At 40.6% G+C, this 27,565-nt stretch overlaps 1 protein-coding gene across 4 annotated transcripts in view; it reads left to right on the forward strand.

Moving 5' to 3' along the window:
• vrk3 (VRK serine/threonine kinase 3) overlaps positions 1-27,565 on the forward strand; it is a 59,430-nt gene that overhangs the window by 12,699 nt on the left and 19,166 nt on the right. For 2 of the 4 annotated variants that reach the window (XM_062549882.1, XM_062549881.1), the window contains exons 2-4: positions 958-1,110; positions 4,645-4,752; positions 23,736-23,843. In XM_062549882.1, coding sequence (XP_062405866.1) covers positions 960-1,110; positions 4,645-4,752; positions 23,736-23,843 — 367 coding nt within the window. In that variant the 5' untranslated portion in view covers positions 958-959. Of the gene's footprint in view, positions 1-266; positions 416-957; positions 1,111-4,644; positions 4,753-23,735; positions 23,844-27,565 lie in introns of those variants that run through there. The other 2 variants (XM_062549879.1, XM_062549880.1) reach the window with 2 other exon arrangements.

Raw genomic sequence — 27,565 nt, forward strand, 5'->3', positions numbered from 1 at the left:
GTTCACTGGTGGTGCACGGTCATGTTGAAACAGGAAGTGGTCATTCCCATGACATGGATGACAGACATTCGAAAGACATGGATGACAGGGTTTGGTGTGGATGAACCATAGACTGTATAGAACTACACAGTCTATGGGATGAACTTGACTGGCCTACACAGAGTCCTGACCTCAACGCAATAGAACACCTTTGGGATAAATTAGAGCGGAGACTGAGAGCCAGTGTCTTCGTCCAACATCAGTCTGTGACCTCACTAGCTTCTGGAAGAATGATTTAAAGAATCCCATAAACACACTCCTAAACCTTGTGGGAAGCCTTCTGCTTTGCTGTTATAGCAGCAAAGAGTGGACCGTACATTTAACCCTATGGATTAAGAATGGGATGTCACTTAAATTCATATGCGAGTCAAGGCAGGTAACCCAATACTTTTAACAATAGTGTGCTATATCTGTGGCGGCAATCTTCTTCCTCACCTGCAAGCTATAATATTATAGCCTATATATACTGTATATTTTTATTATTTTATTATTTTTATTATTAGAGATGGGAGAAATATGGATTTCAATGTTGGACTGCCTGCTTTCAATGATGTAAAAATCATCATTTTACATCGTTGAAACCAGGAAGTCCTATTCATGGGTTTCATTGAAATCCGTATTTCTCCCATCTCAAGGCAAACTGAGGGAATGATGCATGACCATTCAAAAACATGACTGGTTTTCTAAAGATACAAAGCTTAATGCTAATCAGTGAAGTGTCCCTTTAAGTTTACAGTATGTTTAGATGAAGTAGCTAGCCTAGTCTCCGCCATTAAAAAGAATGGGGCATTATTCACTCACTCTCTCCCAGTCTAATACCTTCATGGTGAGGACACACCTTAGATTGCATAGCTCTTGCTTTAGGGTTCAATGATAGAATTAAACATTTTCTAAACTTCTAATCTTTGTTCAATTCAGTGATGGAGAGGATGCATTTCTGTCCTCATTGTGGTACCCGGCTACAACCAGGCTTCAGATTCTGCCCATCATGTGGAGTGAAACTGTCAGGAGATAGTGATCCTGCAAGTCCTGAATCTGTGGCATACACGGACAACAATGCTGAAATGGATGGTAACATGAGTCATTTTGTGCATCTGAATTCATTCTTCGTTACACCTACATTAATCTACAGAACAACAACATTACCCACTTAAAGTCCATCTTCCAAAGGATTTTTCATGTGCATGCATATTGAATTTTAATTGTTTAGAATATACTGCTTAACGGTGTGAATAGCAAGTAGGCTAGTCATTACTTTTCTCACAGTATTTATTTGGGAACCAGAGGAATCTTGAGAGCTTGTGTGTGATTTACTCTGCAGCTCCATCTGTCACTTCTCTTATTTCTTATGTTTGTCTGATAAGGAATGGTCTTTACACAATGATAGAGGGAATATTGTTAAGGCACTTTGGTAAACAAGCACTGACTACTATTAATCATGTCAGTTTTACAGCTTTGTTGCTTGACCTCAATAATGAGAAAAACAGTGGTCGCACAGTGGCTGGGAGTTGGACTTGTATACCGTAGCCTGAAAAGTTGCAGGTTCAATTCCCAGATTCCCTGTGCCCTTGAGTAAGGCCAAGTTGCTCCAGGAACTGTGGCGCTTGCAATAGAATTGACATATAAGTCAATTTGGATAAAAGAGTCTGCTAAATGAATAAATGTAAATGTAAAAAGGTAGAAAGATTGGGTGGATGAAACTTTTAGGAATAGTAGAGGTAAGACAAAATAGCCATTCTGGTGGTGCTATACCAGAAATGCATTTTGTACATAATAGAGTTTGATAGACACTACCATCATTTTGTATGCATTCGATTAGCATTTTCACAATGTTTTGGTTTGTAAGAAAAAATCCTTATGAGTTTTGGGTCATAAAAAAATTATGACCCTCAATAGTTAATTAAAGGAACACTCCACTGTTTTTTCATATTAAACTACGTTATTCCTTTAACTAAGACGAGTTGATACATACTGTACCTCTCGCGTTTAAATGCGTGCACTCACTGGCTACTTTGATGGCACATAGCTAACCCAGTTCATTCATTAGGATCCAAACAGAGATGAAGTTAGAAGCGACCAAACACCTCCATGTTTTCCCTATTAAAATACAGTTACATACAGATTGGATTCGATTACGATTCACCAGGTAACGATTCGATTCAATTCGATTCTACGATGCATTGCGATGCATCAAAATTCTACTGCACACAACAAGGCAAATTTGTCATCAGACATGAGGCAATTGACCCATCCCACGTGACGTCAGAGCAAAAGTAAGTGCCATTTTGGACATGAACTACCAGTAGTCTACCACGGCTAACACGCGGAAACAATTAAAAGGATAATCGAAAGGAATAGAACAACAGCGTCCTTTGGTAGCCTCAAAGTAACAATAAAGTTATCAACACATATCTTTGACATGTAATTTACGAAACTCAACATCAGGCCCATTCTAGTGCTGCATGGACTTGCTGATGGCCTTGGCTCATATTCAGTGAGGTGACGTTTTATGCAAGCATTGAGGCTTTAATCGTCTGCTTCGTGAGCGCAAGTTTGTCTTTATATTTTTAAATATGTGATAGAGATTTCTGGCATGCGTGTTTGCGTTTGCAAGATCAATCGCATGTCCGCGGGCAAAGCTTTCAAGAGCGAACACAATTTGACTAAATTAAGCTCTCCTCTAAACTGAATAGTAGACTAGGATTTCTCACATGCATAAGTGGAATCGAACATGGTCAACTTGTTAATGCTATGTTAATACCAGCGACGAGGCGTAAGGGACATTTCCGAGGAAGCCAAGTGACGAATACGTATTTTTTTGTTTGTTGTTTGTTGTTCACTTATCGAAGTGTAAAGTCCTTATTACCACTTCGAACGTGCATTATTTTCCTATAAACGCACGGCGCGTCGTTGATTATCCCTGCTCTAACCTACAGACCATGTAAAAGACATAACAGACTGGACGAGGGTCATTGGTAACTGCAACACACACGCACTGTCTCTCTCTCCCTCCCTCACACATCTCCACACAAAGAAAGAATGCACAAAACAGTCCTGTATTTACAATAGTGATTGTCGGACAAGATAGGGCCTTAGCTCCCGGGAGAAAATGCCACTGGTTGATACTAACTTGTTTCAGTGTGTGACATGCAGTTCGTTAAATGTGAACGTAAACAAACCTTAGCTGCAATAAGATGGCGACCACCGGCTCCAGGGACGATCCCTCTGCTCACCCTGTAAATGCCCTACATCGCTGGACAGTGAAGGTGTTTTCTGCATTTTTATTTTACTCGTTTTTCATTTACGTTTTCTCGTCCATTGCATTCAAACTTCAGTCCACTACATGTCCAAAATGGCAGCCGCTCTTACTAAGGTCACGTGAGTGGGATGGGTCAATACAAGCAGTCAGATATTGAACAAAAGATTGTATTGGCTGTTATGGCGGGGGGGGGGGGGGGGGGGGGGGGGGGTAATATTACTAATAATATTTATAATGAATAATTATATTAGCCTATATACTGATATAAAAAGAGAAAATACTGAAATTCTGATATTCATGACAGCTTACGTTATGCATATTATAGCCTACTATTCATATTACAACTACACCTCTTTATATCAGCTGTCTGGTTAAAGCCTCAAAATAATATTGTAAACAAGTAGCATAGTTGGCTAGCTTATCATAGTCTACTGGTTGGACTGTTCAGTTTCCTTAGGGTGACCAAAAAATTCGGGACAGTCACAGTCACGAAATACAAGCAGTTATCCCGAATCCCTAATCCTGCCGTAATTGTCCTGAAAAACTGTCCCTATAGTTATTGTCTGATACATTAAAAACTATTAATTCAAGGCTTCTCATTGCCTGTATGTTTAGGGGGGAAATGTGTGTAGCATAGCCTACTTGCGCGAATTGATAATAATTTCTCATTCATTGACGTAGAGGCTCAGGCAGCTCTGAACATGCCGCTAAAAAGCACAAATAAGTGCATAAGTTGCAGCCGTAAGGACAGGGAGCTACCACGATAAGTGATTGGTCGTATAAAATTAGAGTTGCTGATGTCTGGGTTACACAAACACATTTGTTACGTTTTTTAATGACCTATTGGCCTAAATAAAAAATAATGTTGCCATTATGTAGGCCTAGGCTAGTCTTATTAGCGTTACAACAAGTGGAAAGATCTGACTACATCAAAGCGCTATGAGTAGGCTTGCAGAGAGGAGAGGGGCTTTACTTCTATTGTTCAGTAAAGTTGAGTGCATCATTTGTTATTCAAAATAATGAATAACAAAACGCATATGTGGCGGCCTGTGTTGAATCTGTGGTGCACTCTCACAAATTAGTCTAGCCTATGTGTGGGAAACACTGTACAGGCGGCGCATGTCATTGCAACATTGCTCTGGAAATGCCCCCGGAATTAATTGAAACGTCAACTTTATTGTAGCCTACTCCAGGCCAGAAAATATATAGTGACATAATTGATTATGGCACGTTGCCGCAGCGATGCTGAATCGTGCATCCCCCGCATTGCGATGCATCGCCGAATTGATTATTGTTGACACCCCTAGGGTTCTCTGTCTAATGCCTCATCCTTTTATTCATTGCAGATACAAAAAAGTTTGAACCCTGCTCACCTCAAATACACTCACCAGCGAGGAAGACTCGTCAGACTGCTCCCAATGTTAAAAGCCACCCTGTAACACCTCCATCTACAGGTATGAATTTATTGGGGGCCTAGCACTGAAGGTATAGCACATTTAATAGTGTGTGAATGTCCCACACTTGGAAGCATTATTGTTTGATACTGCAGTTGAAGTTAGACTTGACGAAGAATCTTTCCATTTTTTTTTAACAGCCATTCCATTATTGAAAAGTTGAAAAAGCTCAAAAGTTGAGTTCAGCACAGTGCTGAACTCAACTTTTGAGCTTTTCAACTTTTCAATAACTGTGCTGTGCTGAACTGTACTGTATTAATACTTGCATTGATTTGATTTTGTAGATTAAGATTGATTAAGTAGTAAAAATACAAAAAGCGTACTATAAAAATTTGCAGCAAGCTGGCAGCTCCTTGAAAAAGGCCAACTGGCCGAAACGTTGTGTGGTCAAAAATTCCAGGCACACTCAGGTGTGAGAAAACACTGCAGGTTTATTGACGATACCGGGAACAGGTCACTAGCCACATCATAGCTCTGATAACACTGTTCGAAGATCTCTAGGGCAAGGCCCATCTTATACATGGTTAGTTACATTGTGGTAATAGAAATCACATGGGTACAATGGTCTTTCCCAAAACTCCACATACATGCAAAAATACAACAATACATGAACACTTCTTGGACATAACATGTGATCCACACACCATACGCAGGTCATGTGGGCACTCCAAGTAAGTAAGATAATAGGTCTATACAATACATATACATCCCTCAGCATTCTCTGTTCGTAGCATGTTCTCTGTCAGGGTCTTCCTAATATTACTGCCTCAGGCAGAATACCCTTAGCTCGTGACAAAAGGGGGTCGCATGACCTTTATTAGAAAGTCATGACATGAAGAGAGCAAACGACAGACAAAGAAAAGTTGATGCACAGTATTGAATGTATAGAAAAGCATACAAATAATATATGAAAATGTAATGTTAAATCACCTCTATGTAATAAATGTTAATTAGTATTCACTTCTAAAACATAATATTTGTTAGTAATCCAAAATTTCTACTACATTTTCCCCCCTTTGGGGCTTAAGGCCACAAAGAAATTTTAGTAAACAAAAATAAAAAAATCTTATGTCCAATTCCACCTAAACATTGTTCTATCCCTGTAACACATACTGTATTAAGACAATTTGTGCTAGTACACAATCAAGACGCAGAACATGCAGAATCTTCAGAAGTCCTGTAAGGAGAAACACACATTTGAAAAGACTTTTCTTGGCACACCCAGCAGGTCTCATTTCTACCTGCTACAGTTGTTCTAGCTTGGAAAGCCAGTTCACAAGCTTTATTAGTACCGCATATCTCCTCTTCCGGAGAAGAAGACATAATCAGTTAGAACACACAGAATAACACCACTAGCCCCATTCTACTCCCAGTTACAAAACAACAAACACTCTATTCTATCTTCAACAGCAGAGCTGGCTTGGGTTTTAAGGCCCGCCCCAGGTGACTGTCCAACGAATGAATATCTAGCTAAACTGGAAATAAAACAGTGCTAGTTTAATGTATACTGATATCTTGTTTCTGCTTTCAATATCCACCACAGATTTGAATGATGGATTGTTGGATGTGCTAATTTTAATTAATTTCCCCTTCCTCAAAGGAATGACTTCACATGTGTACTTAGTAAAATAGGTAAGAATCAAAACATATTTCCCTTGGTTCACTTCATTTACAGTCCAGTACACTTTTTTTTTTTTTTGAATTGAGTACTTTTAGATGTAATGCAGATTAAAACAGCAGGATCTTGCAAAACTTCCCTTATCCCCGATGGAGTATATCCAAAGGCCTACTGGCGAAGTTTGCCAAGACCACCACTGGTCAACCTCGAGCATAGAGTCACCAGTCAGTTCACGTAGTGTTCCGGATCTTTCACCACTCTACAGTGCGACAGATGAATCCAAGAGTCTCTTTCCGCGACTCTCACGGCAGTGGGTGTAGACAGCAGAACTTGATATGGTCATCTCCATCGTTCCTGATTCCACTGTTTCCTTCGAAAGTCCTTAACAAGCACCCATGAACCTGGTTCCACTGGGTATGTATCCAGGAAACTTTGGGGCAAAGCCGACGCCACCTGTTGGAAAACAGAATAGAGAGAGCAGCAATCAGTTCTCGCATGTAACCAAACAAGTTACCATCTACATTAGGCTAAATTAGGGGAATGAGGTAAACCTGGAATTGGCATGGGACGGGCAGTCAAAATCTCAAATGGGCTTAACCCTTTTGATCTTAATGCACGGCCTCTGAGGTAGAGGAGAGCCAAAGGTAGAGCAGTCACCCTATCCATACCAGTTGTGGTAGTTATTTTAGTCAATTTAGCTTTCAACATTCCAATAACATTTTGGCCATTTTGAAAAAAATATCCACAATTAGCAAGCAATATTCATAACCTCTGCATTTTGTCAATTGAATAAAATCCATCATAACATGTTCGAATGGTCCTGATGGTGGTGGGTGATGCAATCCTTGGGTTCTCACTGTGGGTGCGGTGTTATATTTTAGACAAGTAATGCACCTGTCACAGTAAGCAGCTGCTGCGGTGGTGAATCCTGGTGCAAAGTAAAGTTGTTCTACTGTTTTTACCATAGCTGTTGAACTTGCATGATCTAAACCATGAGTGATTTTAGCAACTATATGAAAACACGATTTTGGTAGAACAGGCCTACCTGTTGGAGTATGTAACCACAAATTATCATTACTCTTTTTACAATTTTTCCATTTTCTTTTTTCTTTTGCATCTACAGATTTTTGTGCTTCTTTTAAAGCTTCATCTGATGTCACTATATCTGGTATTTGAAAATTCAAAAGCACTTGTGTTTTGTTCGAAAGTGTTAAAAACTCTGGTGGTATCCTCCTCTTAACTCCCCCCTTCGCTGCACTCTTAGCAGCGGAGTCAGCCCTCTCATTACCAAGACTGACTTCATCAGTGCCTCTGGTATGAGCTGCACACAAAACAACTGCTAAAGACGAAGGAAAGCTGAATTGCTTCCAGCAACAAAACAATGAACTCTTTATGCTGTACTGGTTTACCATTAGCCGTAAGAAAACCTCTTTCTTTCCATATTGCTCCATGATCATGAACAATTCCCCAGCAATAACGGCTATCAGTGTATATACAAACAGATTTACCAGCTGCCAACACACAAGCTCTAAAAAGTCCTACTAACTCAGCAGATTGGGCAGAAAAAGTTCCTGGGAGGGAGTAAGATTCCACCGTTTCAAATTGATTCACCACTGCATAGCCACTTCCTACCTCTCCAGATTCCAAGCGTAAAGAAGAACCATCAACATAGAAAACTAAGTCAGGGTTAGTAAGGGGTTCCTCAGATATATCAGGACGAGGTTTAGTGCAAATGGTTATGACATCACAGCAATCATGGCTTTCACCATCTTCGGCGGTTGGTAATAATGTCGATGGGTTAAGAGTAGTACAACGTACAAGTGTGACATGTGCTAAGGTCAACAACACATGTTGGTACGAAAGGAGGCGGGCAGTTGTTAGATGTGATGTCTTTGCTTGTAAAAGCAATGCATGCACATCATGTGGAACATGAACAGTCAAAGGATGCATCAACACTAGATCCGCACAAGCCATTACTGCATTTGAAGCAGCTGCAACAGACTTCAAACAAGGCACCCAGCCTCTTGCTACCGGATCTAATCTCTTTGACAAGTAAGCCACTGGTCTATACTGTCCACCATACAACTGACACAACACTCCTGACATGTAACCTCCTTTTTCACACACAAACAAATGAAAATCAAGATCATAATTAGGCAATCCCAAAGCTGGAACTGAAGCTAAAGCTTGTTTCAAAATCACAAAAGCAGTCTCACAGTCGTCAGTCCAAGTCACAATGTCAGTCAAACTCTTACAAGCATTCACACACATTCGGAGAGGTTGTGCCTTCTCCGAGAAGTCTAAAATCCAAGCACAACAGTAACCAATCATTCCTAAGAAGCTTAACAATTGCTGCTTTGTCCTGGGTCTCGGACAGACAGTAATTGCAGTGATGCGCAACGCATCCAGGGCCCTACAACCAGGAGAAAGTATATGACCCAATACTTAACTTACTCTTGGCAGAGTTGCAACTATCTTTAGAGACTTTAAGTCCCAGCCTGGCCAGGTATTTCAGCAATGCCACTATGTCAATCAGGCATGATTCTTTTAATGGACTTCCCAATGGAACATAATCAACATATGAAATAAAAGTACTACCTTCCAAGTATAGCTTTGACCTTTAACAGTGAAGGCAAACCAACATTTTAGAGGCAGGATGTACTCTAATCGTATAGAACGCAATTTTTGATATCAATGACAATAAAACGTCGCAGTGGATGGCAGACTAGAGAGGATGGTGCAAGGATTTGGCACAATCGGGTGCCTCGGGTGAATAGCGTCGCTAATAAGTCGTAAATCTTGCACAAACCTCCAAGTGCCATCAGACTTTTTAACGGGCAAAATTGGTGTGTTAACTGGGGAGGAACTGCAATGCACAATAGCTCCTCTGTCTAACAATGATTTGAAGACAGGCTCTATCCCCTGCTCAGCCTCTTTTGACAACGGATATTGAGCTTTCGACGGATAACGCAATGTTTTTGCACATATTTTCAAGGGTTGAGCAGTAGATAGAGTACCAAAGTCATAACTATCGGCTGCCCAGAGATTATCTGGAACAGCGGCTAACAGATCTGCTTTCTCTTTTACAGAGAGAACCCTCCATTCATCTGGTTGGGTTAATGAGGGTGTTGAACAAGCAGAGAGCTCTTTCTGCACAGGGGTGACTTTCAAAGAACACAATTGTTGGAAAAAAAAATACGCCTCTTGCGAGGGTGAACGTAACAATTTTGGGGTCTCTTCGACCACTGTCCAATCTTTAGCACTTACACACGCTTTCACAAACTGCCCTAAATCAGTCAAATTTCCATGGGCTTTTACCAATGCAACATGTGGATAAGAATTTGTGTTTGCAAACAAATGTTTCAGACCTAAAGACAGGTCTACTACTACTGCAGAGTAGATTTTAGATGTCAAAATGCCGGCCACATAAATAGTCTCAATACTATTTCCTATCTGGTACCACGCGTTCACGGCTGATCTGTAGAGCCTTGAAAACCTGTTGTACAATGATATTGCTCGGGGGTCTCTAGTCTTCCTAGAACCGAGATCGGAGGTTTTAATGCTAAACCAATGTCTTTACACTCATATCCTATCCATGTGGGGTTGGTTTTCTGACAATAAAGATAAACAGGGCCTTCTAAACCTACTCCTCCAGGAGAAAGAAAACGTATAAGATTTAATTTACACATTAGATCTCGGCCTAGTAAATTTTCAGGGCAAACACTGCTTAGAAGAAAGGAATGTTCTACTGTCTGATGTTCATATTGAACCACTAAAGGGATAGAAACTGGTTCTGCCACTGATTGGCCTGAAGCTCCTGTGACATATATAACTCTTTTACTTTTGGATGTCAAAAACATACAACTATCATTCATTCCAAGTGTACTAACATCTGCTCCTGTATCAACTAAAAAGGATACATCAATACCATTCAGAGAGAGAATCAGTTTAGGTTGTGCGGCAGCATTCAAAGTCAGTTAGGGATAAAGTTCCAACGGTGATACAGAAGTGTTGGTAAGGGGTCCCGGAGCCCCTCGTTTAGAGTCTTCCCTGTCCTATTCAGAATTTCCACGCTGTGTCCAGACAGGACCCTGAGGGCGCTGCTGTGGTGATCGACCCCAGTCTTGTCTCCAATCACCCGGCTTTGGACAATCTCTTGCCATGTGCTCAACGTCTCCACAATTCCAACAACCGCTTCTCTCAGTCCACTTAAATCCTGCTCAACTTCCTTTGCGTACACAACAATGCCGTTGACCTCTGGTCTCATTTTCACTTCTCTCCACACTTTTCAAGGTGTGCTAGAGGTAGAGGTGGAAGATTACAGTTTAGAGGGGCTGGAGAGTCAGTGTTACTTGTCTGCACATAGACTTCAGCTGAAATGTCCATAGCTCCGCACAAACCCTCTCTCTCTCTCTCTCTGAACTTGCTTTTGATGTTCCATTACTTTTCTCTCTTCTCTTCTCTTCTCTTTCCCTCGCTTCTCTTCCCCACTTTTCAAACAAGTCATGCTTAAAAGGCCTAGCCTTTCTATCCATCATAGCCCTACATTCACTTAACCTTTCCCAACTCAACATACCATTTAAAGGAAATTTCCCTTCAGTCCATCTATTCCACTTATTCAATAAACTTTCATTCACACATTCAGGTCCATCTTCTTATACATGTCTTTTAAACATCCAGGATTATGTATACCTTTGGGCAATTTAACAGTTATACTATTACTAGTCCCCATGGCAGTGTCCCTTTATATTTTTATTAGCCAATGACCTTACGCCTAACACAGAGCAAAAATATCAGTGTACAGCAGCAATTTTCAATCAATCCAATCCCCGTATCAAGCGCTTAAGCCAATCCTTCTGATTGCTTTTCTTAGCAGATCCTTTATCGATTGCTCTTCGGCTGTGCTCACAAGCCAACCTTTCTGCCTTCCTACAAGCAGAGCAAGTTGCTTCGGTGGCACCCCGGTTCACACACAACACAAGCCTATTTTTTAACTACTGAAAGGTAGAGAAAAAATCGCTACACTCACCACCTAGGTGCCCGTGACCACGGAACACGGCAGTACCGTATCCAAGGCACAGGATGATCCCCTCTGGCAAGGATGGGTCCCGCGGGCGTTGTTGCCTTTTTTCCACGGTCTTGTCCCAAGATCAAAAATAGATCTCCCGTTAGCGCTGTTTTGGGTCCTTCGCCGTCCAGGTTTCACCACTGTGTCTCGAAGTTAGGTATCCCACCGCTGTCACCAAAATGTGGTCAAAAATTCCAGGCACACTCAGGTGTGAGAAAACACTGCAGGTTTATTGACGATACCGGGAACAGGTCACTAGCCACATCATAGCTCTGATAACACTGTTCGAAGATCTCTAGGGCAAGGCCCATCTTATACATGGTTAGTTACATTGTGGTAATAGAAATCACATGGGTACAATGGTCTTTCCCAAAACTCCACATACATGCAAAAATACAACAATACATGAACACTTCTTGGACATAACATGTGATCCACACACCATACGCAGGTCATGTGGGCACTCCAAGTAAGTAAGATAATAGGTCTATACAATACATATACATCCCTCAGCATTCTCTGTTCGTAGCATGTTCTCTGTCAGGGTCTTCCTAATATTACTGCCTCAGGCAGAATACCCTTAGCTCGTGACAAAAGGGGGTCGCATGACCTTTATTAGAAAGTCATGACATGGAGAGAGCAAACGACAGACAAAGAAAAGTTGATGCACAGTATTGAATGTATAGAAAAGCATACAAATAATATATGAAAATGTAATGTTAAATCACCTCTATGTAATAAATGTTAATTAGTATTCACTTCTAAAACATAATATTTGTTAGTAATCCAAAATTTCTACTACAGTTGGTGTCAATAAATTTGAGATTGAGACTGGGTGTACTGTACGGCAACATCTTTTTCTATAAGCAAGCTGGCAGCTCAACATGCCTGTCATGTATGTGTATGGCTGCCCAGGCTGCCCTGAATCTTAATTTGCAGAAATATGTGGCGTCTGCTTGACAGAAATAAATGCCAATTTTTATTTAATAATGAAAAAATGACCTTTCTGTGCTCATATCTATGACACAAGCTGATCTCACCTGATTTGAACTGCGTTAGCATGTTAGCTTGTGTGTGCACTTATGATGATTCTCTACAACAACTTTTTACTGCATTGCAATGAACAAAGTACAAGCAAAAAAGTATTCCTTTGTCAAAGAAATTGGTATTGCCATATTAGAGAAACACATGATAGCGTTGAATTATTGGCATACTTTGCCACAAAAACTGACAGAAGTGCGGAGTAAGTCGAGCTATATAAAATTATTATTTTGCTCTCACTTTGTCTGTTTTATAACCCAGAAGGTTGTACTTGGTATCAGTGTGTCTCCTCTTTCATCTGACATGCGTGGCATATCTATCTGATCACTAATTTGCGAGTATTTCAAACGGGAGTAATGGGTGCACACCAGTAGGCTGAGCTACAGTTTGTGACTATTCTTTTTTTGTCATTTGTCTGTTTTTATAACCCAGAAGGATCTATGTATTTGGTGTCAATGGATAGCGTTGTGCCTCCTCTTTCATCTGACATACCATATTTGCTGCCATATCTATGCTATCAAGGCAACCTGCAGTTTTTTTCAGCTTTCCAAAATCATTTTGATGGCACATGACCTCATAACATGCTGAATGGCACTCATGCCATTGTGAGAGCAGCAGCCCTGTGGGTGAATACCAACCTAGCAATTTTCTAGTTTCAGGAAATTTCTCCCAGTGTTAGAAAAAGTGCCATAGTTTTGGAATCACCCAACAATAAGATGCTAAAGTTTGCCATTACTGGGAAACAGCTGGTGGCAGTTCACTGTAGATTGCCACTACTGGCAAATTCGTTATGAGGTTCGAGGTTCACTAGAGGAGTGTCAACGTGAATTGCAAATTGGGCATCTCCAATGCGTGCACAGGGGCCTAGTCCAACCATGTTATGCTACTGAACTGTGCCTTGGGCTACATGACATTGGGACAAATGCAAGGTCACAAATGCAGAGGCACATTCTTCAGCCATTTTCAAATATTCCAAGTAACCTATAAAATGATGGCAATAATAATAATAATAATGATAGCTTAAAACTAAAACTAACTACTACTAGTGCCACCACTACTACTAATAATAGATATAGTCATTAGCAACAATGAATGGGGTTCAAGCAGTTCTTATGGGGACACTGCAGTGTGGCATAGAAAATGACAACCCGACCCGCCCCGTGGCTTTCAAAGCCCGAGCCCGATGTAACCCGACACATCAATATGAATTATCTACCCGAACCCGGCCTGCAGCCCGAGGCTGGGGGTCGAGTTTTCCCATGTTATCCTATGGAGACTGACGGGCTGTGGGTCGTTAACTCATTGGCTGCCAGCGATTTTCAGTGCAGAGCGCTCCATACTGCCAGACGTTTTACAGCATTTTGACTGTTTTTCCAAGATCCACCGAACGGTGAGCTTTATGACTATGTAAACACCGAAGGTACCAAATGAAATAGTAGACTCTCTTCTTTCACCAAGAAAAAACGGCTTGTTTCTATCGTTTTCCGTTCTTTAGTAATCGTCAGTAGAACATGGGTTAGTTTTGCTAAAAACACCTGTTTTTGACCAAAACATGGAGAAAACGATCTTTTTGTGAAAATCAACTTTTTAACTTTAGCGTTTCAGTAGTATGTCAACCACGATTGCACTGTTATCTCGTCAGTCTCGTCAAGGTTGCTAGGGACTCTGATGGTCGCTAAAGACTCTGAACAGGATGTTAGACTTAGCAAGCTAGCACTAGCAAGGTTGTTGTTAGTCTATATCGCAATATCCAATGTAAATGGATCATACCGTTCACGTGTTTTCCATCCTTGATGTAAGAAGTAAGCATATTTATTCCCTGCATCGCGTGCAAACTAGATCCACTGTGGTCGATCTTCAGTGTGTTTGCTAGTTGTCTCTGCATGACTTGTGCACTCTAGGCAGATACTAATGATCCAAATGGCACTGTTGCCATCTAGAGGTTCGGATCGCTAGTGCAGTCTGTTTACAAGCCTGAAACTCTGCCAGATCGTTCCCAAGCCCACCCAGGAGCCCTCCCCATTGAAAAAGGCAATTGACGTCTATAGACGTCAATGGCAGTCAACGTATGTGTCTAAATTGACGTTTAAAGACGTCAAAGGCAGTGAATGAGTTAAGGGCACTTATAAAAACCTAGTTAAACGATATTTACCACAATAGAAACATGATATAAATGGGAAAACGTACTGTTCCTGCTATAAAAAAGGCAGAATCATCCACAGAGCATGATATTTCAACAACCGCTTCATACACGCTTCACTATGATGGCAATGAGTTGTTAGCTATTCACGAAGACGTATAGCCCAGCAACAATCTATCTAAGGGCGTATTCACACCAGGAAGGTTCGTTAGTTCACTTATTTGGTCCGGACCAATTTTTTTTTCTTTTTTTCTTTTTTAGTGCGGTTCGCTTTCACACCGTGATTAATTGCAACAGGACCAGAATTTATAAACAAAAGCACATGTGCTAAGGTCGTTCAACCATTGGCTGGTAAACGTGTAGGTGGGGTGAAGAATAGGAAGCCAAAGTCAAAGTTGGCCCACGTAAATACTATGTTTGCATAGCCTACTGTACTCGTTATTATCCTAGCAATATAGTTTATACAGTTACAGCTTTGCAGAAGTGCTTGAGCGTCAAGACCGTTTGATGCAAGTTTAACAATATCATGCTCGTAATTTTGCAACGACGAAGACGTGCAACAAAACAGCTGAGAAGAGCTCTCATGTGTGTCCAACATGCTAACAGCAGGCCTACGGAAGACGGAACGGGTAGGAGATGCAAAATCAAATTATTGTTGGCAAAAAAGCGTTAGCCCACTGCTGCTTACAGCTGTTGTGCGTCACGGAGCTATCCTACATTTCCCATAATGCGCAAAAACTACGGGAGCTCGTCAAATCCAAAAAAGGTAGATTTCTGTAACTGGGTCGGATCGAGGTCGGTCTGCTTTCACACCATAAACGAACTGCACCAGGGTTCGATAGGAACCGCTCCGAGACCACCTCCTCAGCTGGGTCTCGGTCCGCTTGTTTGGTCCGCACTAGAGTTCGCGTGATTGTATTCACACCAGTCAAAAAGGTACGAACCAAGCAAGAAACGAACTTGAGTTCGTTTTAATCGAACTAAACAAGGCAGGTGTGAATACCCCCTAAGATAACACCATTTGGGAGTACCATTCATCAGTAATTGCATACACGTTGGGAGTACCATTCATCAGTGATTGCATGCATGTTGCATGCAGCAGCCAGACTTTACGGTAGATAGATAGATAGATACTTTATTGATCCCCAAGGGGAAATTCACAATGATTCACGGTAAACAGCAGCGATGATTAATAAATGTTTTTTTGTTTTTTTCACTGAGCGGAAAAGATTTAAGCCCGAGGACCGACCAGACCCGAGTCATCTGCTTATATTTCCGACCCGAACCCGGCTCGAACCCGCGGATCCCGTTGGGTTTGTCGGGCCGACCCGACCCATTGAGCACTCTAGTGTGGCATTGAAATTGTAAATTCCTAATTCGGAGTGCTTTTGTTTTGATTACTTTGACATATTAACCAGAGGGGTTATGCTACAAAACGATAAATCCCCCTTTTAAATGGTACATGTTCCTTCTACTTACGATTAGCTTCAGGGTATTCCTGATTGCAACAGTAGCATTAAACCTGGCTGAAGAACAAACACGTCTGCTTCTTTTTGGCCAAGATTGAAGATTCCTATCCATATCATGACGGTAAATTATTATTGTTACTATTAATAATTACTTTTGCCAATAGGCTTCTATCAAATTCTGAAATCAATTTTTGTTTACCGGAAACAAAGTTCAAGTCTGGGGAGAAGTGAGAACATCAGTTGAACAGCCGCGAGCCGCACGAGAGGAGGGAAAGAGCCGCATGTGGCTCGCGAGCCGTGGGTTGGCCACCCGGTAGGGCTTTTTATTTGAATTGGTAGATCTTGGTAGACACTTGATGCGTTTACATGACAGCTTTAAATCCGAATAAAACCAAGATAATTCGGAATAAAAGTTAATTCCGCTTTAAAAGAGACCATGTAAGTGCTTATTCTGCTTGAAAATGATTATTCAGAATTAAACTTAATTCCGAATTAAGTGGGTGGTTTATTCTGATGTTAAAGCGGAATCAACTCACTCCTTGATCATGTAAACCTTTATTCCGATTCAAAGTTTATTCCATTTGTTTGGCGCATGCTCGTACGAGGAGGAAGAAGAAGCACATGCTTGTTTCATTGCTAATTCGGCTCCGTCTTCTTCCCCCCTTCTCCGACCTCAGCTAGCAAACGTGAAGCTTGATAATATCAGAGCCCATTCATGGAGAGCCGGTCCACTCGCTATTCACTCCATTGTACCTGCATTGTGCCTGCAGTTCCTGTTGCAGTTCCACAAGGGGCGATCACGAGCAAGTGATCAAACAATGGAGGTCTATGGGGCTAGATGGCTAAATTGGTCTGTTTCACCTGATTGTCATTAAAAAATCGAAGATTGGATTTTAGTTTCTGCAAGCTCAATATGGGTTATAGGTCGAAAGTTGAATGAACAATTACTTATGGCCCTTTGGTTTCTCACAGGCTTGGTCGTTGTTGCCCATAACACACTAGCACCCTGCTAATGAATGACGTCATTGACACGTTTGAAAGGCTTTTTAGAGCAATTAAGGGACTTAAAAAATCTAATACTCAGCCGTGTGTATTTTCCTTGACCCCCCTTTCACATGCAATATTCAGATTTCTACACAAAAAATCATATCCAGAGAAAAGTGGATTTTAGGAGAAACTCCATTCACCTCCATTCATTCTCCACTTGCTCGCGATCGCCCTCTAGTTGCAGTACCATGCGGAAGTATTCAGCGAGTGGTCGTTTTCCCCTTATAGAGCTCGTAAGTGACGCCATTCAAGTTCCGGTACATTCCTGTACATGGGACCTCAAAAAGAAATTCTGATGCATGTAAGTCAATAGCGGAATTAAATTATTTTTTTGGTCCCGTTTGAATTGGGTCATAAATAACACATATGCTGTTCCTGAAATTTGTATAGAATTTTTAGTACCTATAACGTAACAATCTAGTGGGGAGAAGCTTGATACTGATAAGATATTTGCGGGAGCACTTAACGAACTACAGCAACGTCACCTCTCAACGTCGAGGTGCGGGAACAGAGCATCCAGGCGATTAGCTGTTGACGATTGTTAGCTGCTAATCGAGTTAGCAGCTAAGTCAACTATAAGTTCATTTCATGTGCACATATCTCCCACCTGATAAGTTTTATCCAGCTACTCCTGCTATTTTGGTCTTTCGGGAACCACTGAGGAGTAAAACAAACAGGCATACTGAGTTTAGCACAAACTAACGCGATCTTACTTGGAAAGGTACTAGTGTTGAAAGTTGGAGGGACAATGACAGTGACGTGACTTGTGCGACAAATGTAGTCTGTTATCCGAACGTTATTTTAACATCATTTATCTGGACAATCTCTGAACAAATTGACAATGTTTTTGCATGAACATTTCATATTTAGTTCCTAAATCAGCATATGTGTAATGCAGGTCATACAAGGACTGGGAACAGAAGATATCTATCCCCTCTCATGTTAAAAGATTGAAGCTTAAGGTCCCATGGGGAAAACGGAAGGGGAAAAATCGGGGCGTGACTTACGAGCTCTATTAGACATTCTCTGATAACATTCTCGAGCTGCTGATTAAATAGTAGGCCTAGTATCAGAATGACTGCGAGAACCGTTTTCATTATGTTATTGTCCATGCTGTAACGTTAACCCGAGATGACAAAAAAGCCGCTAGTCAGCTAAAGTTTGTTTTCTTCCGGTAGATCTTAATTAGGCTACGTTCATGCGCCGCCTGTCCAATCGGAACCCTTCCCGGCCCCCAGACGTTCAGCGGAATACAATAAAGCGGAATTAACTTATGTTCCATGTAAACGCCAATTCTGAATTATTATTTCCGTGTAAACTTGAAGGAGAATATTTTAATTCCAAACTATTTAATTCCGAATAAACTAATTCGGAATTAAAAAACATTATGTAAACATGGCCACTGTCAGCTTTAAAAGCAGTGGGTACCCCTGATGTAGACTAACCTGACTCTCGACCAGATCCTTGTAGTTCCGCCATGCTCCACCAGAGGCGTTTCGCTGAGCTCCACACAAGGGTCTGGGATCGAGGGTGTTAGGAAAATCTTCCCAATATTATGACACAAGAACCACAGACAAGTAGTATAATTTTCAGTATACTCTGGCGCCAAGAGGAGAGACATAGAGAGGACTTGTTTTACCTCTCCGAAACAGTCTCTGAGCTCTTGGACGCAAAGAGGCTCTTTTATTAAAGAAAAGCAGAGAGCAAAACAAGTCAGCATGACCTTGGTCGAAACCTCCCTAAAATCCTCCTCTCGCTCATGTCCAGTTTCTTATCTGCAGGTGCATAGTGTTCCTGTGAGGTTCCCATGTGAAACTGTCAATAGCAACTTTGAACACACATATGAAAGTGTGGATTATAACTTTGACGCACACAAATGAAGTTCATAATGATAAATATATAAATTTCTTTGTCATTTCCCTCCTGTTTATCATTAGTAAACTTCACAATCATTTGTTCCATTGCTACATACTGTAGATTCAACCATAAATCAAATCAAAGCGTGTAGTAATTATTACCAACTCGAATAGCAAGTTTCAAACCTTTTGATGGAAGCGAAAACCTTACCGGAAAACCTCAGTCATGATTGATCTTAATTTTGAGGAGAAAACCGTTGAAGGAAAAATTCTTCCATTACCCTGCTATAGCAGCGGCACTTGTGTACACAAGCAAAAGGAGAAAAACTCACCTTCTACTACACATATGTTTTTTCCAGACCCATATTATCACAACAATCAAGCAAGCAAATTCACATCAACATTTTGATGGGCTATATGCAATGAGGGCTAGTCCTCAAATAATCAAAGCTTAATTCTACAAAATGTAGGGCTACATTCTAAACTTCACTGATAACACCTGTAGAGAGGCAAACTCCCCACCGGCACAGAACCATCTCTGAAAAAACACAGTGGGAATCTTGTTCTAGGTTTAACAGTGGCATACAGTAAGGGGTCAATGTTACACTACACTTTATGTACTTCAAAGGGTGTGTCCCTGCACAAGGTTCACAGATCATGTTAATACCATTTTTATGTATTGTCATGTGGGATGAATTATAAGTCATCTTTGCCAGACTTCCCTTCACCTATACACAAGCTCTGTCCATGAGGAATTTTTACGGCTGTTAAACGGGAATGATAAACAGATATTGGCATCAGAGAACACACATGGCAATCAGACACATTATTCAAATCAGCCAGCATTTGAGCATAACGATACCATGAATTTAAGTGATACACATGTGTGATGTAGGTATGCACATCCTCTGACAAAATCAATCTCTTTTTTTTTTTTTTTTTTTTTTTTTTCGGCTTCCTTTGTCTTTCAAGAAAAAAGTCTTTGTTCAGTCCTTAACAAAAGTGTCAGCAAGGTGAGAATGATAGCCGCTCCAAGGACCATCCTCCACACTAAAAGTCTGTTATCTCAAGGCATCGTCACTAAGCTTAGGAGGATCCAAAATCTTCACCGACGTTGAGACGACTAGATTCTAAACCTCTAATCCCCTTTGCAGTCGGGCTTCCCCTCCTCAGCGGTTGACTGGAACCTTAGTGAGACAGATGCGTCCAGTGGTCCGGCCCTCCACCTTCACTGCAGTGGGTGTAGATAGGATGATTTGGTGGGGTCCTTCCCAACGCGGGTCAGACCAGCACTTTTCCTTTATGACTTTGATGAACACCCAATCTTCTGGTTTCACTCTGGGATCCTGTGGAAAAACAGAGAGAGAGAGAGCAGTATCCGTGTCCACATATTCCTTTGAACACAGTGTTTTAATTAGTTGTTCCACTACTCCTACATCAATACAGTACATATGATGCACTGATAACAAACATTTTGTGAGTAGTTTGTAAATCTATACGTTATGGTGTTTGTCTACTAGTTCACACATCCCTCCTGTTGAGACATGGCTCTGCCCATGACTCAAAATTGCTACCCATTTGTACATTGATTTCAGCAATGTAAGACACAGCAAAGGCATATTGGCTGTCTGTGTATATTGTCACTTTCTTTTTGGCAAAAAGCTCACATGCTCTGGTCAGCCCAGTCAATTCGGCTACCTGTGCAGAGCATGTGGCAGACAAAAGTTTAACTTCTAATTTAGCAGTTAGTCACTGCATAAGCTGCTTTGTTTACACCATATTTAATGTGTGGTTGTGATAACAATACTGTCATACGAGATAAGAATGTCATGTTAGTTTGTAACAGCAGTAGGGAGACGGCATGTGGGATTTTCACAGTGAATGGGTGAAAAAACACAACTTCAGCAGAATTTAAATATTTAATTAAAATATTTAGTTTAATATGTAGGCTATCACTTTCTTAGTCATTTAAACACACATCAGCTCTAGTCTAGAAATGCTTCAAACATTTCTAGCTCTTCTCCTTCTCCACTTACTTCTCCTTCTCCACTTACTTAGTCACTTAGTCACTATCGTATCTTTGTTCTTTCTCATCTTTGGTGGCGCAGTCACGAGACCAATGCCCGCGACCCCCACATCTGAAACAGTTGTTGCTATCATCATCTTCATTTTCATAATCTCTCTGTTCTGACCCATTTCTGCCTTGTAACGCCATCACAAATGCTTCCCCTACTTTCTCTGAGTCTTTCTTTTCTCTTACTTTCTTTTTATTTTTCACTGTTTTCTCTGCATGTTTAGCATGTTCCATAAAATCTGGCAGTTCTGCTGTTTTGAAAATAACAAAATGTCTTTTATCTCTGGTCTGAAACTTTGGAGTAATGCTTGTTTTAATTGCTGTCCATGAATTATCTTATCTTCTGCACTCCCTGACTTCAGGCCGTTATAGGCTTTAAACACTTTTTCAAATCTGTCTCTAAACTCCCAAACATCTTCATCATCTTTCTGTGTGGTGGCGTGTATTTTGGTGTATTTGCAATGTTTTTTAAACACGTCTTTACATTTATTCTCTAGGCTTTGGACTTGTTGATTTAAATCCAGAGAACCAGGCGCATACGCTGTACCAGCCTGATGGGCTACAAAGCTATCTTTAACACGGCTCCAATCAGAGCCCATTTTAAAGCGGAACATCCTTTCGACCTCGAAATCATTCAGGTGGTACACCGCTATTATGTTTTTCATTTCGTCGCAAAATTCTTCAATTTGGGCTTTATGAGATGGAATTCCCTCCACTGCTTTTTTTTTTACGTCGTCCTGTGTCCATGTCCTATAGACATACATTAACCGTGGATTATTTTGACCCTCAGCCACGTCTGGCTTAAATGTTGGATTGGGCAGTTCTACCATTGGAAATGCCTCCACCGGAGGCGGCGGTGGGGGCCAATTTGGAGTTTTACCGTAATCATCATCATCGTCATACAGGTGCACTTCTGCATGGCATGATGATAATTTTGGTTTTAGTTTGCAAAGTCGAATTTATTTTTCCATCGTAATAGCCAATTTTCAGTTTCTGGATAGACTCTAGCTATGAATTTGGCATCGCCTTTCAAAAGTTGTCCTTTATCTTGAGTATTCTCCATTTTGCACAAATAAGAGATTGTTCTGTGTCGTCCTCTTAGGGCAAACAACAAGCCTGGGAAGCGAGCTTCTAGACCTTAATCCGGCTTCCCCTGGGTGTTTTATCTCTCACAGGCTCTGTTGTTCGTTTTAACTCACAGACAATCCCTTCACACACACTTCTCAGTCACACTCCTTCTTTGATAGCTTAGGTGGGACTTCAGGCCCCCCAGCTCAGGTGGGACTTCAGGCCCCCTTTTTAGATAAACTAAGCGGCATCCATAGCCCCTTTACATCAGATAAACTAAGCGGCATCCATAGCCCCTTCAAGCGGCATCCATAGCCCCTTTACATCAGATAAACTAAGCGGCATCCATAGCCCCTTTAAGCGGCATCCATAGCCCCTTTACATCAGGCGGGACTGAAACCCCCCTGGAAAGTTTATCTAATTTTACAGCTGTATTAAGAGAACGGCAACTTAATGCGACTTTTCCCTTGGGAACGGCAACTTAATGCGACTTTTCCCTAGGCCTATGAAATTATACTCACACTGTTATGGTTCTGCTCTGTAGTTCGGAAGTCGTCAATCCAGTCTAGGAGCTGGTCGCCGTCGGCTGGCCTGCACGGAATTCACCGTACGGGGCTTTTCCACGGTTGTAGTCCGCGGGCTGCTGCAGTCTTCAACTTCCGACGATCAGTTCCAGAAAGGATATATTGACAACCGGCTTCGAAGGACCAAAGAATGTTAGGAAAATCTTCCCAATATTATGACACAAGAACCACAGACAAGTAGTATAATTTTCAGTATACTCTGGCGCCAAGAGGAGAGACATAGAGAGGACTTGCTTTACCTCTCCGAAACAGTCTCTGAGCTCTTGGACGCAAAGAGGCTCTTTTATTAAAGAAAAGCAGAGAGCAAAACAAGTCAGCATGACCTTGGTCGAAACCTCCCTAAAATCCTCCTCTCGCTCATGTCCAGTTTCTTATCTGCAGGTGCATAGCGTTCCTGTGAGGTTCCCATGTGAAACTGTCAATAGCAACTTTGAACACACATATGAAAGTGTGGATTATAACTTTGACGCACACAAATGAAGTTCATAATGATAAATATATAAATTTCTTTGTCAGAGGGCAATGCAAACTCCTTCAAGGGAGCAAAAAATAATGAACCAATCAGGATCGCCAGGCGGGATTTCATAGATGTGACGTAGCGCCAAAGCGACTGTCTGATTCAAAGAACAATGGCGGCACGCAGAGAGGAGTCGTGTGCTGACATTGATTCTGCTATTTCAACCGTTTTGTCGAATCTATCGAGTATTCATTCTTTAAAAGATGAACAGAGAATGGTTTTGAAGGCATTTATTGGTGGCAAGGATGTTTTCTCTCTTCCTCCGATCGGGTTTGGCAAGAGCTTAAAGTAGCCTAGCACGTCATTCAAGATAACGGACAAGTGGTTTATCAATTCATATACAAGGATTTTTTTACAAAGCCCCGCCTTCTGAAATACATCTCCTATCGAGAAGTCCCAGATCCTTGTGTGAAGCTCAGCGAACTACAAGGATCTGCCGAGAGTTAGGTTAGATGTAGACAGTGTTCTCAGGCTAATTCCTCATCCTTTTATATCTTGCAGATACAAAAAAGTTTGAACCCTGCTCACCTCAAATACACTCACCAGCGAGGAAGACTCGTCAGACTGCTCACAGTGTTCAAAGTGACCCTGCAACTCCTCCTTCTACAGGTATGGATTCATGGTAGATTGACCAATAGGGGTGCTATAATTAGCAACTACTAGTGTTCTGCTGGGCCCCCCATTGCTGCTTGCTGCTATATTGCTAGATTATCTCAATGGTGTGAAAACCCAGTAAATGTTTGATGCTTTCACATGGTGCTAGTTGCTGTGGTAAAAGATTCTTTTAATTTAAATTAACTTTGAATTTACATGAAATTTACTCATATTTACATTCTGAAGAAAGCTGTGCAGAGGTGAGAGTAACTCATACATGTGCAAGCCATAAGCAAGTCTCGTCTTAAAGGAATAATTTGGAATTTTGGACATAGGACCTCATATCCAACTTAGCCAGTGGGTCATTCCACGTCAAATCAACCAGAGCACACGCACTTGCGTCTAAAAAAAATCTGAAAAAAATACCATGTGCACCTATGTTACCCAGGAGACACTCTGTGAAATGGTTTTGTGCTAAGATCAATACTTTTCAAGTAACAGCCAGTTTTACGGGGGGGGGGGGGGGGTTCAAATTTGTTCTGCCTCTTTTTTTTTGTCAAAGTTCACAAGCTCATTGCTCAAGAACTAGAATTTGTAGGAGGCTCAAGTTTTGCAGGCTGGTGCATAAATAGGAATAGTATGCAGTAAAATCACCACGAGTAGTCTGGAGGATCCTGCTTGGTCATAGCAGTCCCTCAAAGTTGATCAAAAGTTTATTGGAGTTTTTGGCTTTTTTTTCTCTATAATCTGCATTACCTCTTCTTTTTAAAAACACCAATTTGACTTGTCTTATGCAAATCTTTATTTTTCATTTCCCACCCTGAACAAGGACTAAATGCACCATTGGCCGCTAGGGTGCGTCTAGATTTCTAGGCTAACTTTACCTGATGTCACCCCAAAAAAACTAATCCCGTCCGAATAGGCCTTAAGTTGGAAATGATGTCCAAAATTCCAAACTATTCTTTTTGACAATTAAAACAAGTCAGGTCATAGCTTGGTCATAGCTTAGCTATCTCATTTTGAAATAGGCTACAGTAGACTAGTTATGAACTGCTGGAGTTCTGTTTGCAACAAAACAATATGTTGTTACTCATCACTCAAATAGCATTGCATTCAAGCCACATACATCATACATCAAATAAAATTGAAATTTATATGAACAAAAAATACATATATTTCAAGTAGACATTTTTATTAGGCCTATTAGCCTATTATTGTTGCCTCAAACATTAGCTACATCAAATCATGAAAATGTATGCAAGTTACAATTGTCATTTCCAGGGACCCAGCCTGAATTGGCAACTCAAACATCCCAAATAATGCTGAAAAAAATTAACTAATCAATCAATCAGAGGCTACCGTCGATGTAACTGCCAAACTTTAACAAAGGCAATAGCTCAATTGAGTTGCAAAAGCTATAAGGGGAAGCTTTGTATCCAAACACGTAAAATGCTAGCTTTGTATCCAGTCGCGTAAAAGTCTCCCACTGATCACAAAATCTCTACTTCATAAGCACTTCAGAAGACCGAGGGATTTGTCGATATATTATTCCTAGCCTGATCTTATTCCTTAAAAACTGGCTATTTTAAGGCTATTGACAGTATATTCTGATTTACAGGACAACAAAAGTAGATATCCATAAATCCATTTTATTGACAGTATATTCTGATTTACAGGACAACAAAAGTAGATATCCATAAATCCCTCTATTTTTTCTCCCACCTAATATGTTAGCACTATGAAAAAAGAATTGTGAACCTGATTTTATCCAAGCTCAGATTTCAAAGCTCAGCCCAATGTGCATATTTAAACATTAATTTACTGAAAACTTGTAGTATTTTTTTTTTCTTATATTAAAACAACACTAAGGAGTTTTTTGTACTGTATTTTCCGGACTATAAGTCACACTTTTTTTCATAGTTTGGTTGGCCCTGCGACTTATAGTCAGGTGCGACTTATATATGAAATTTAACATGTTTTTGAATAATTCCAAAATGAAAGAGGAGTAAACATTACTGTCTACAGCTGTCTACAGCTGCAGATGGGCGGCCTTCACGCCTTCTCATCATTAGTATTAATCTTTTTGGCCTCTGTAGTTACAGCCTCTGTCTGTTCTTGGTCTTGGATTTTGTGAATACATTTCTAAATAAATGCGACTTATAGTCCGGTGCGACTTATATATGGCATTTTCCTCTTCATGAGGCATTTTTTGACTGGTGCGACTTATACTCCGGTGCGACTTATACTCCGGAAAATACGGTACCTTAAAATAATGTTCCCAAAATCATTTCAGTGCTTCATCAACTCGTAACAGGGTGAACGGCACTTCTGCATTCACTTTGCAGCCCTCTATCGGCTATAACTGCACTATGTAAGTTTACCGTATCGGGTAGCGGTTCTGTAGAACGATGGAATGAGACATAAGAATTAAGAAACTACAAATTTGACTTCAATGTTGCAATACATCATACTTTCATAAAATCATGCAACATACCCAACATAGTTAAGAAGCTCTTCTTAGCACTTAAGAGCTTCTTAACAAATCTGGGAAACCTGCCCCTTGTCTGTGCACATTGTTATTTGCTGGATAAACAAATAACATTCATGCGACAGGTGTGTTTTAGTGTTGCTTTAATGTAAGTGGGGAAGTTAGTGATATCTCTTAGTTCTGTAGTGTCTCACCTTAAAATTCATTTGGTCATTGTTGATCGTTGTTTTTGAACATTTAGCATCTTTCACATAGGGGGGTGTGATAAATAGCTTCTACAATAATATTGTGTTTGTTCTTCAAACATTGTGCAGTTTGACATTATTGAGGTGTATGCATCAGAAGTCCCTGGCTCCAGTCAAGCAAGTCACAAGATCACTAGTTGAACCTATGGTGTCAGGCGCAGTAATGTTTATTTTTTATAATGGTTTCCTTACTTAGCTCAAACACCATTATTAAAACAGTCACACTTTTCCCTACACATGGCCGGAAAATGTTTGCCCTTACGTATTTTAATAGCAGTGTTGGGGCTGTTACTCAAAAACAGTAATAAGTTACAAGTTATTAGTCACTTATTTAATTACTCTACTTTTTAGCCCTTTTGGAAAGTAACTTGTTACTCGTCACTTTACTTTTATGTTGGTTTCTAACCAAGGTGCAAAATTCAAGGTCATGCTATGTTGTTAATATTTGCAATTTCAGGTTCAGCATTGTTTAGCATAAAGTAGCCTAGAAAGCCTACTTTCACACCTAACAATAGCCTAAATTTACCTGTTTAGTTTTATTTTATTGTTATGTGTATGTGCTTTAACATCAGTAAAGTTTTGGGCTTCATTCAGCATTTTTTTCTTCCTTCCGAAATTACTCCTCTACTTTTGCTGATCATCCTTTCTGTTTTTGTTGTTTGTTTTAATGTTTTATACTTTGGCCTTTGAGTTAGTGAATTAATTAATACGTAATTCTGTTACATGAAGTTGAACAAACAAATCTCAGTCTTTCCTGTGATGCATGCATAAATGCAGTAAACATCCCCATAAACTGTGAAACTGAAAAAAAGATGGCATTTACAAAGCATGATTATTGCGGTACTTTAACTGGTCAGATTATAGACAAAATAATTCCTGTTTTTCTGTTTTCAGTGTCAAAGTGCCCATATTATGACTATTTATCGACGGGTTAAAATAGGTCTATGAATTACAGAAAACATGTTTCTGATATCTATGAATTCTGAAGACGCCCCACTCGTCTT

This window comes from Sardina pilchardus, chromosome 11, assembly GCF_963854185.1.
Source record: "Sardina pilchardus chromosome 11, fSarPil1.1, whole genome shotgun sequence".
NCBI classification, from domain to species: domain Eukaryota; kingdom Metazoa; phylum Chordata; class Actinopteri; order Clupeiformes; family Clupeidae; genus Sardina; species Sardina pilchardus.